Here is a 12662-nt window from a genome sequence, read left to right on the forward strand (position 1 = left end):
CAGGTCTACTACTTTATCCCTGATGTCCTTGCTCAGCTCTCTGGTCTTGGCCCTTGTGGAGAGGTTGGAGTTTTGTTTGTTTGATTGAATGTGTGGACAGATGTTTTTTTTTTATACAGAGTTCAAACAGGTGCAGTTAATACAGGTAATGAGTGGACAACGGAAGTGCCAGTAACAGGCCTGTGAGAGCTGGAATTTGTACTGGTTGTTAGGTGATCAAATACTTATGTCATGCATTAAAATACAAATTAATAACTTAAAAATCACACAATGTGATTTTCTGGATTTTTGTTTTAGATTCCATCACTCACAGTTGAAGAGTACCTATGATAAAAAATAAAGACTTCTACATACTTTGCAAGTGGGAAAACCTGCAAAATCGGCAGTGTATCAAATACTTGCTCTCCCCACTGTATAAGACTAGATTAAACACAGATGGAATTTTTTGTACTGATTAGATGACTTAAGGCAAATTGGTTGCATTGGATTTTTAATGCTTCTAATGATAAAAAAGTAAAAAAAGGGTCAATGCAAATGCAGGGCATTTAATGCCTTTAAAACTGTATGACTTAGGTCAAACATTTTGAATATCTTCCCCCCAGCTTCTCACAAACAGTTGGCTCCTACAGAGAAAACCAGAGTAACTGTGTCAGGTTTGAGCTCTGCCCACCAATTTTCTAGGGGATGAGATCATGGCTTTGTGATGGCCAGTCCAAAACATTCATTTTGATATCCTTAAACCACTTTGTAAGCATTGGTGGTATGCTTAGGGCCATTCTCTATTTGTGCCCAAGCTTTAAATTCCTGGCTGTTGTCTTGAGATTCAATATTCCCGCATTCATAATACTATATATTTTTTTTATGTGCCCCAGTCCCTCCTGCAGCAAACCATGCACCCCCACCCTGGCACTTCACAAGTGAGATGATTTTTCAAGCAGTTCGAACAGGACAAACAAAACCTCAGGTAATAAATATTTCTGTCAGTAATATGATCATCCTTTTGATTCAATATTGTATCTTTCCCCATTTTGATTATTTGTATGACTTTATCCTTCACAGAAATTCTCTCCATGAATAAGCAAACCAGTGAGACTGCAAATAAGGCGTCGGGTACTCAGTTCAGAGTACCGTCGAAGACGAGTTTATGTTGTAGAAATATGTCATGTCCATGTTATATTTGAGATTGTTATATTTGTCAGATAAATTTGTTTTGAAATACAATTTTAAATATATCATTGTAATGTTGCAGAGATCTGCCAGCTTGTCACCTAATCAGTACTATTTTTTGTGAGCTTTGTAATGACAAGCTTTAGCTTGGAGAAAAACTGTACATTTGTTCGACCCGGCCTTATGGTGTCTCTGCAGGGAGGCACTGGCAGTTTTCAGCTTGGCACCAGTGTTGGACATTCACCATTTCCTCTCTTATAATTCAAAACTGAACTTTAAACAATCAGAAAGAAATCTTATGAATAAAGATTTCGGTGAATAAAACCAACCAAATCCAGGCTTGGTTACTTCAATTGGGCACAACCTCCTGTCTTGTGCTGGTTGGTCAGTTGGTCATTGCGTGTGTCTTTCTCCTTCATCACTGCATTGGGGACTACATCACTTATTCAGCTCTAAAAAGCTCACAGGAATCAGAATATTTGTCATGTCCACATTAGATAACTGATTCTACAATTCGTTATTTTTCAAAACCGGTTTGTTATGGTGTACATAAGATTGCTTGGAATTCATAACATGCTAGAAGAGAATGACTCCCTGGAGACAATTTAGTCCATACTCAGCATAGGGGAAACAAGGTTGCGCTCTACTGACTGAATTTTAGTCTTAGTAAAAATAAATTCAGTACATTTAAAGAGCTTTTAAATTTTCCAAAATATGTTGAACATTATATCATAACACCTTTATAGTCATTGCATTTGGTCAACCTCAAGATCAGGGTCTGTGGAATGAAAAGATGATTTATTTCAAACTGATCTAACCTGAAGGCATTTTCAATGGTCTAGGTCAAAAGAGTAAAGTGTTAACATCTTTGTATACACAAGCAACTACAAGCTCATAACTCTACATTTTGTTCTTTTAGTTAAAGCCATATTTCGCAGAGAGTTTACAAAGGATCAAAAGGATCTCATTGTACAAAGGTATCTCTCAGGAGAAGGCAAAAAATAAATAAATAAAATCAACAGCAATTTTTATCATTTTGAAAGTCTTTAAAAACAAACACATCTGAATACAAAATTCTCCAAATGAGAACATTGCATTTTTGTTCCAATTATATACTTTTCTCTGAACACGAATAAGTAAGCAGTCATTTGCAAACGCTTGACCCACAACGCAAGACAGACCAGTGCACGCTTGTCATGACCCTAGCTTTGTTGTCCAAGTATACTGTACATATACTTGGGCAGCACGGGTGTTTCATGTGCGGCCTTTCTGGCGTGTTGTTTACCCTGCTTTTCCTGGGGCAGGCACACAAAACAAACAACGTTGCCGACGCTTAGGTCCAGAGCCATCAAAGAGGTGTGTGCAATTTTCAAAAAAGTGCAAAGCTCCAGGGAACATCAACCAAACAAAGCTGTCTCACATAGCAGAACTCTGTAAACTTACAATGACCTGGAACCTTTCCAAATATTTTGAAAAGCAGACAGAGGGAATTATCAATTAACTATTTTTGAATAGATTGTTATGTGATTTCTGCCAGCGCTGCTTGGCAGTTAGTATGAAAAGCCAACGATACCCAAATTTGTTGCCGTCATGTTGGGATCTGGGCCCAGTGGATTATCTTCAAGGCTTGAGAACACACCCTAATGCCTTTCCTTGAGTCAGAATGGAAGTTGTTTGTCCTACCAAAAAAAACCTCACCTCTTAACTCTCATTTTCAAACGTGTTTCTCCCAGATAGTTTTGTCATTTCACCATACGTGCTCTAGCAATGTTATAATATGATTAATATTTCTCTAAATTTGAAAATTACAAGGATTTCAAGTGCTGTCCATGTTTTGGGTGGGGGGTAGGAACACATGTTTTTTATTTTCATTATTTGATAAGGGGAAACAAATGACAAATTTTGATTTCATTTGTACTCGAGGTTCCAGTGTCAATCGTGAATTAGCACAACAATTACATGTATTTATAGTTTCTTTGAACACGTTTCAGGCCAGCCAGAGCATTCTGTATCAACAGTCTTTGTATACATGTACTTGGGACTTCTGATAATATATTCTATTTATATTTCTCTTAACAGATTATAAAGCATGGTATAAATAACTGTTTACACCATTACATCCCACTAACCAACTGTGATGTTAGATCTCATCTCCATCTTCTGGAATGACCGTTTCTGCCTTTCAATGCACAGCCAAAATACCAGTGTTATAAAACCTTGCCAAAAAGACTATTATGATGTAAAGTATGACAATAGTTTTTCCTGCAACTGAAATTCCATTTAAGCTTAGCTCATTTCAAAAAATACCTACTCCAAATAGGAATTTATTCAGGTTAAAGTCACTGAAAGAGGTTTTTTGATTTGCATATTACTGTTTTAGAGTAATATAAACTTGGTTATTAACAGGATAATGACCTGAATAGTGTTTTAAAGAACACATAAAAAAACCAAAAATAAAACCTGCAGATCTGATTAGGATAAAAATGAAAACTAACACCTCTAGATATTTTAATAAGCTCTATTTAAAATACTCCATGACAAATAATAACAATAAATTGTCCACGGACATTCTAAGTCTCTAAAGACATATGGGACAGGTGGGGTTTATACAGCGCTAAAAATTACTTTAAAGGTTAGAAGGTTAAAACTTATTTCCCTTTCTACATTTCAGTGATTAAAGGATACAAATAACTAACTTCAATGTCCAAATTTAAAAACTCCTCACAAGAGTGCATGCAAAATTCCTTTAAAACAAAATTCCTCTACTTCCATTAATAGAGAAAAGTTAACACTTTTCACCATTCAAAGGAAATCAATGGAGAATTTAAGTAATTGAATTACAAGATACAGAGAGAAGAAACGAGATCAGAAAAATTAAAAGGGTCTGCTCTTACCCTGTATGTGCGTGTACTCCATCAGCAGAAAAAAGGGACAACAGCTGCTTTTTCCTCACAGCTTAATTCCTCAAAAGTACATCGCAGCAGGCAGACAGCCAGGTATTAGAATGTTCAGCAGGACTCTGCTCTTGATAGATTTTAGCACTGCTTTTAGTTGGCTACTTCAACATGCACAATTATTTTTTATGAGACTACACAAAGAAAAACTTCAGGCAACGAGCCTTAATTTACCTTTAGAAAAAAATGATCCAAGAATCCTAATATTTTTCCTCCTACTCACCTTTGTAAGGCCTTCTCTGCGTGTCTGAAGTTGTCCTTGGTTCTAGTTCATAGTCGTTTTGTTTTATGAAAAGCCTCTTCTTCAAAACGTTAGGCCATTTGAAATGACTAACTGTAGAGATTTTTCATTGCAATCAGTCATTGTAATTTTCACGTTACTGTAAGCACCATTTAGGCACACAATATATATATATATATATATATATATAATGTTCAGGGATTTTAATGAACAAAAGCTTAACTCCTCCCTCTACATAGAATGACACCCAGGAGAGTTGGTTAGGTTTTTTTTTTTTGCTGAAGGTAAATGTCTCTCTTTATTTCTAAAATCTACGGGTTTTACAACTTGCTGTAGCGACCTTTCTACATACCTAAATCTGATGTTTTTCATAGAACTATAAGTAATCAAAAGTTACATTTAAAAATTGCAAGTCTGTTTAAAGTTGTTACCTGGGTTCAAATATCTACAGTGCCTTAAAAAAACAATTTATACCTCCTAAACCTTTCCACATTTTGTCATGTTATATTCACAAACTTCAATGTATTTAACTAGGATTTGTGATGAACCAACACAAAGCGCATAACTGTAACATTTCAAAAAGTGTGCATATGTACTCTGCCTACCTGAGTCAATACAATGTAGAACCACCTTAGGAAAATAGCTCTATAGGCTTTGCACATGTAGAAAAAGAAAAATGTTGCCCATTGCTCTCTGCTACTTTATGACGTTTTACGACAGTTCCTCCGGAAGAAAAGCATCTTCACATCATAATGTCACCACCATGTTTCATAGTGCGATGGTGTATTTAGGGTAATGTGAAACATTTATTTTTATCCAGAGAGCTCCTTGCAAGCAGTTTAAAAAGTTCAGTTTTGGGTTTTATTTGACCATAGCACCTTCCACGTTTGCTCTATGCATGCGCCCGATGGCTTGTGGTCTTATAGCTTTTTTGCCCTTCTTCCAGAAAGGTCAGTGCACAGCTAACAGTTGTCCCCTCGACAGACACCCAAACCTCAGCAGTGGATTTCTGCAGCTCCGCCAAAGTTACCATGGGCCTCTTGCCTTCTTCTGTGAATGATGCTCTCCATGTCCAGAATATCAGTGTAGACAGTCATGTTGTGATGGGTTTTACAGTTGTGCTATTTACTTTGAATTTTCTTGTGATGTATTGATATGTTCAAGTCCTAGGATATGGTTTTATGAGCCTGCTTTAAACTCCTCCACAACTTGATCTCCAACCTGTTTGTTGTGTTCCTTGGTCTTCAGGAGGCATTCACAGAACACATGTATTTATACTGGGTTTGTAATGCTACAAAATATAGAAAGGTGTAAGAGGTATAGATACTTTTCAAACATAGCATCCATTAACAGTTTCAAGGCACTGTATTGTGCTGGAAGAAGTGAGATGAAATCTAGCCCTCAAATCCTGCAAATTTTTACAAATAAGTTCTAGAAATCTCATAAGAATGCTAGTAACACCTATGCCCTTATGGTTATATTTGTAGTACTTATTTTAGGCATTTAGCATCAGTCATAAAACACCTGAATATATTTTACTCATCGCAAAGCATGACTAACAGAGATAAGATTACACAACACAGGGGGGCATTCGTATTTAGTAAAAAAAAAAAAAAAGGCCTTAGTGTTGGTGTTTTGTGTGGTAATAAGTTTTTTGCTGAAACCAGCAAACCCCCGCATGATGACTAAAGTGTCCCTGCTGAAACAGACAACCTACACATTTGGCTGAACCTGGCCAAGTGCTGTCACACCCTCTATGTTAAATATATATAAACTAGCAAAGTTCAGCTGCATGTTCAAGAGCTCAACTCCTTATATCCTTTACATCTAAACCTTAGACATATGCATTCTTCCCCTTTCTCCACCACTTCTTTTCAGGATATCAGGCCGGCAAACTGAATGGTTTTAGCACAATCGACACTCTAAACAGCTGTTTAATGTCATTACCACAAACCACATAGAGTAAGCAGATATAAGTATTAAAGGCAAACTGATCCACGAAGCAAATTCTATGAAAGTGAAGGATAGTAGTGGACAGTAAGATATCAATAAGACCCAGAAAATTGTTGCCATATTACAAGACAAAAATATTTTAATGCAAGTACTACTGGAGGTAGAGAAGTGTTGTTAAAGAGGAACTTATTCAACGTCTTGGCACAAGTAAACTATAAAGCAAGCAATGAGCAACGACAAACAAAATATTGAATTTACCTCAGTTTGTATTCAAGAGTAAATCCAATTTTTTTCATTTGAGCATGCATCTAGGCTGATCTAATTGCAAGTGGACAAAGCTCAGTGCGGGTGCAAATGTAGGACGACTTGAGGACACACTCACATACACCGAGACCATGTTAGCTGGGGATCATATCAGATGTAGCCACATTCCTTTGGAAGTGTGTCCTGATCCATATCGAAGAGCAACCAACTCACCTGATGTGCCTCCAAAAAAGCCTTTTTTCTCTTCTGGTGTCCCAAAAGAAAAAAGTATATAAAGCTGGGTCCACACACAGATCTGGATTCTTTCTTTGATAGTGAACTAAATAGTTATGAGCATACAGCTGCAGAGCTTCGGCTCCATCCAGCTAGGAACTGCTTTTATTTTCTTCCTTGAGGCAAAAGCCTATTTGCAAGGCATGCATATGCATAGTTGTGAAAACTGGTATTTTAATATAAAAATATATATATCAAAACTCAATCTGGTATGTGTCTTTACACAGAACTGTTGCTAACATTTGACATGTATTCCAATCAGTATACTGCTCTGAGCGGATCATTTTGAATGGTTTCTCCCATAGGATTTCAGCCCGAGAAGTGAGTCTAGTAGTGAAAGTGCAGTAGTCTCAAAAACCTCAGTTGTGCCACAAACTGAACTCCACAACATCAGAAGACTAAAACCCCAAGTTACTATTAATTCGCTCTCCTTTCAGACATATTGCAAACAAATCCAATTTATATAGTTGCTATAAGACAGCTTTGACAGAAAACAGAATCAATTGTTAAAAATATTTCAGATGATATGTCAAAACAAGTGCCAGGAATTTAATCCAATAACTTGTTAAAAGCTTTTGTGCTTAAATAGGATTCATGGTGATTATGGGGATATGCAAGAGTGCTGATTTATACATTGGCTTGTAAAAGTCTGCACAACTCAAGAGGTAAAATAAAAATTAGATCAATATCATTTTTAAACCTTTCTATGTAACATACGGTTGAAACACACACTATAAACAGCTTTTTTCCATCAGTGTCCAACATTAAACTGCAATATGCATTTCCTGTTTTAAGCCTTTTAGGATTACTTAAATAATTTCCATTTGCTGACTGCCTTAATGAAAGCATTTTTCTACCCTTCGTTGAAGGTTACAAGTTTACATACATTTTCTTACTATGTAGTAGAATTGCCTTTTAAACTATCACAATAGAATTAGTATTAGTTGAAAAAACAGAATCATACTCAGTCTTGTTTTTTCCTCCCCAAAATGTCTATCAGAAGCACTGGTCTTTTGTTTCCATAATCCTTTAGATGGGAGTTGAGCCAAAAAGAAAAAACTGCAAGATGAGGCTGTCTGGAACAAGGAACTATGAAAATAGTGTATCTGATATTTGTTTATAACTAATTAACAATGCCCTGACCGGCTATGTGGTTAGTGTTTTATGTTCAAAGAGACCAAGCTAGGAAAAGTCATCAGTATTAACGACTGGTCACAGCTTGAACTAAAATCTGCTCTGTGGGACTCATTTTTAATGGTGTGCATAAGATTTCACATTTACAGTGATAACTGATAAAAATGAAACTATAATTTAATAATTTAGTATTTATTTATATACTAATTTACTTTAAAAAATATGTAGCAGTGCCATGTTTTTTTAACTTTAGTATTAGAGCTATTCTGCATAACTTCAAAGAAAACCATCAAGATTACAGGAAGATTGACCATCTTCAACACTGACCTGGGGGCTGTGCTATGATGCTAGAATAGCAGGTTAATCGGGGTAATTTCAGGTTACTTTTAGGAGTTTCAGCATCATAATGCTGGTTCAATTCATACATGGGTCTGTAAAACACTCTCCATATAAGAAAATAAATGTTACTTAAAATGCCTCCTCTAAAAATATGTCCTCACCATATATCAAGACCGTCTAAGTGCAGACAACCTAGATTCTTTATGTACTCTGTCCGTACATTTATGCACACGCTCTTATTGCTTGTCCAACGTTTTAAAACTTGTTTAATATCACAACCCAACCATAAGATGTTTTATGTAGAATCAGTCATGAACTTACACATTTACAATATTGCCACCTGCTGGACTAAATTGGTTTTATCTTAGCAGATCATTCAGTGCAATGAGTAAATTTGAAGTCATGATTGTTGCACAGAGATTAAGATTATAACCTTCAGGTGATTTCAGTGTCTTATATAAAATGTGCAATGACAAAATATTAGATAATTCATGCTTTAGTAATCCGTCTGTGAAACTGAATTTGAGGCCAGCTTCTTTCCTGTCTCTTCAATGTGATTGGTCACTTTATTCCAACTCCACCTGTTTTGCATGAATGCATACACAACCAGAGTCGGTAACCCTGAGTAACCTACCGAGTTGATGACCAACTTTGTAGTACTGCTTAAATGCAATCTTGAGGGTTAGTTAAGCCAGATCCCTCAAAGGAAACTGATTTGTCAAACCTGCTTCATACTAAAGCCATGCTGCTGCTAAAAGCATAAAACTACCTTTTTATTTTACTAGTTTAATTATTGTCATTGCTTCAAACAACGACCATTTAAACGAACCTTGCAGTCATATTTAGAGCCCAGTCCTTATGATGGGAGGACTGAGTTTTAAAACCAGGACCTTGTTGCCAAGAAGCAACAGCACTAATCATTGCCACCCTGCACCGAGCCCCGTCAGGCTCCAAACACAGTCTAAATTAAAACACAGTTAAATGTGTTATTGAAAACTTGTATTTGGTGCTCCTTGTGCATTGTTGATTATTTTGAAGTCTTTAAAACAAGCTAGAGAAATTATCAGTGAAGTGTTAAGTTAAGCTGCAGTTAACCTTTTTTAGGAAAACAATTGTCAGGACCTTTTAATATTAAGCAATATGTAACATTAAAAACACATTTGAAGAGATCTCTATAATCAGCTGTCCAATTACCCACTAACCAGCAGTGGGCAACATTTCTGTCAGCTTACCTGGATTTTCCAATCTGAATCTCCTCTTCCCAGTCAGACCTTTATGTCCCACCAGCAGCAATTCAACAATGGGACAAAGAACAACTTTTTCTTCAGGTGAGGTGCTGAGATTATTGGTCCTGACATATGGAACGATGCTGCTGACCAATTTTATTTCGGACACTTGCTGGTCATTCATTCAACCTGTCCATTTCACAAGATGATTTCAGGGCCCTTTTCATTTGTTTTTTAACCAAAGGTGGCTTAAACAAAAACTTTGTACACTCCTCAATAATAGCTTAGAAATTAACTTTTTTCCAAATTACTGGATACTGAGTGTCTGCAAACTACAAAATTTAAAATTCTGACACACAGTAACGGAGGGTAATCTTAACACATTTTACCATCTATTGATGGATATAGGTTAAGTAGCATATATTCTATGTAATTCATAGGTAATATTAAACACACATTTAATATTTTGCCAGAAAACCCACTGCCAACAAAAAAGTTCCACTGATTTTGAATAAAGTATGGGTACTGAGCACAGAAAGGATAACAGAAACGCTTCCCTTCACACATACCACAATAATGAAAGTTTTTAATTACTGGTTTTATTTGAATAAGATGTTACAGTACAAGATTACCGAGTAGATATGCAAAGACTTGACCAGAAAGAAAGTAGAAATAAAAAATAAGCACTTTTGAAGGTGAGCAGAGGAGCCTATCTGAATTATTGCAAGGAGGGTGAAAATGTGATTATAAACAGAAATATGACACGTAACATGGAGATAATACTCAGCCTTGCAAAATACTACAATGAGAGCAATATCTACTACAAATGTCGTGTTTGGGAGAGTTGGCTTTAAATTGGGTGAACGAAAAAAAAAAAGGAGGCAAGTAAAGGAATGTCAAATAATTGTCTTACCTCTTTTAAAACCATAAACAGCTATAATTAAGCCTAGCTTTCAACACCAACTCCACAAGGCACAGGAAAAATTATTATTATTTAGCAAAGTAATCAATGCCACAATTCCCATGAATATGTAACTGGAGCATTTTTTAAATTAAAACTTTATCACAATTTATACCATTCTAAGATTCTTATAGGGTGTACAAACGTTTAGTTACTAATCAATGACTTCCTGTTTCCCTGCAGTTTAAATCACAGAGGCCCATTTCTAACAGCCATTCTTCCAAGTGGAAAAAACAAGAGAACATGCTGCTTAAGTAAAGCAGATGTGTGTGGATCTTAATCCTAACAACTAGTTTTAAATAATTGAAATTACAACTAACAAGGTTGGGCGACTGTAGGAGAGGTAAAAAATATGGTGTCAATAAATGTAAAGGGCGCAAAACTAATGCTGAAAAAAAAAAAATGGATTTTGTGTTCGTCAAAAGAGAAAAATGGGACAGGTGAAAGGATTGGCACCATGTAGTTTCTATGGCTTTATGTGAGCAAGACAATTAAACAAATCATAAGACATGTCAGGCCATTAGCAGAAGACAATTAGCATAATAAAAAGAATATATAATAATTATCGGTAAAGGGCCTCATCAGGAAATGTGAACATTTTCTCACTTCCCTACGGGGGGTGATCTTTCCATTTTCTATTTCATACCTTTGTAGATCTGGTCGTTTCATGCTCATCTTGTCTGCCACAAGATGTTTTGCACCGATCGATTGTGTATCAGCTGGTACTCACCAGGAGATATATCTCAGACCCCATGTGACATCCCTGACTTAAGGCCTTCTTTAAAAACCGTATTTCCCAAGTCAACAAGCTCAATGTGGCATTAGAACCAAATTAAATCAAAACAGGGTGCAATCCAAAGTTTTGTTCAGAATATACTGCACAATGAAAATAACTTCTAAGTGACATTTGAGCATTTTAATAACATCTCTAAAAGAATTGTAATAATTGATTACAAGAGCAATAAACGGATGTGTAGTAGTTTATATTGATGGGTATAAAATGGTGTGTTTATGGATACAGAGTGGGATGGCCTACTCTATATTGAAACATGAACCCTAGAAGAGCCAAACATGTAAAGATGTACAATAAAACAAGGTCTATTGCAGTTAATTCAATTCTACACAAATGTCCACCAGGTCATAAGTGAAAAAATGCAACATCTAGTGAGGCATGACATGGATAATAAGTACTTTTAATTTCTTTCACCAATAGTATAAAGGATTTTATTTTAAAACTAAAAGTTAATTCTGTATTCTTCAACAACATTACAAAGTAGTGATGGGTAAAATACTTTATCAGGTAATACTTAAACTTGACAAGAGTAAAAAACTAGACGTTTTGTAAAAGAGCACATGGCCAGTTCACTACAGACTTACAGACTGTGTCACTAATTTAAGAGTTTGTATTATCATTTAGTTTATAGTCTATATTAAAACAGGCTTTACATAAATGTATCAGATCAGGCAGAAGAAATCATTTATCTTTGTTTGGCCAGATTTTTACAAGATGCCAAGCCCCTTTAGAGCACCTTGTATCCACAATCAAAAACAATACCTGTCTAAATATTATCCTCCCACATATACTGTGATCATTTATATGTTTGTGCAAAAAATAAATAAAAGTTCACAAGATCATATTAACTAAATAACGCTGGAACAGTGCCGGACATTAAAGTGATCAGTCACATAATGCACCTACAGTAACTACTGACAGAACTCCTCTATTCCAAGAAAATTTTATTTATATGCCATATCTGATCTAAACTAACCTATAAGCTTTCACTTATTTCTTTAGATTTTCATTTTGAAATAATAAGAATGATTCAGATAGGCTCCACCACAAGTAAGAAACAATATCTTGTTTTTGTTATAACCGCAATAAGACATGTTGTCAAACAATCTCTAATGAAGGCCATTAATCCAAAAAAAAAGAGGAGGAAACGTTTTAGTAAAAACAAGAACGTGTTTAAAGACTGCAAAAAAGTTACCTGAACATGAGCACTGACAGTCACATCTGGTACTATTTCCAATGCTCCATTTACGGCAGCCTGGCTGTTAACTTCCTTGGCATTGTTCCACTCTGGAGTATCAACAAAATCATTGACAAGATAAGGAAACATGCATCTTAAAACCTTGTGGTGTGTGAATTT

The 12662-nt window shown here is 35.7% G+C and overlaps 1 protein-coding gene across 2 annotated transcripts in view; it reads right to left on the reverse strand.

Annotated features, from left to right (window-relative positions):
• The window catches only part of LOC124883775 (SR-related and CTD-associated factor 4-like), a 46445-nt gene that overhangs the window by 12290 nt on the left and 21493 nt on the right, over positions 1-12662 (reverse strand). For both annotated transcript variants that reach the window (XM_047391099.1, XM_047391100.1), the window contains exon 16: positions 12501-12592. In XM_047391099.1, the coding sequence (XP_047247055.1) occupies positions 12501-12592 (92 nt within the window). The remainder of the gene's footprint in view (positions 1-12500; positions 12593-12662) is intronic.

Source organism: Girardinichthys multiradiatus, chromosome 18, assembly GCF_021462225.1.
Source record: "Girardinichthys multiradiatus isolate DD_20200921_A chromosome 18, DD_fGirMul_XY1, whole genome shotgun sequence".
Classification (NCBI taxonomy): domain Eukaryota; kingdom Metazoa; phylum Chordata; class Actinopteri; order Cyprinodontiformes; family Goodeidae; genus Girardinichthys; species Girardinichthys multiradiatus.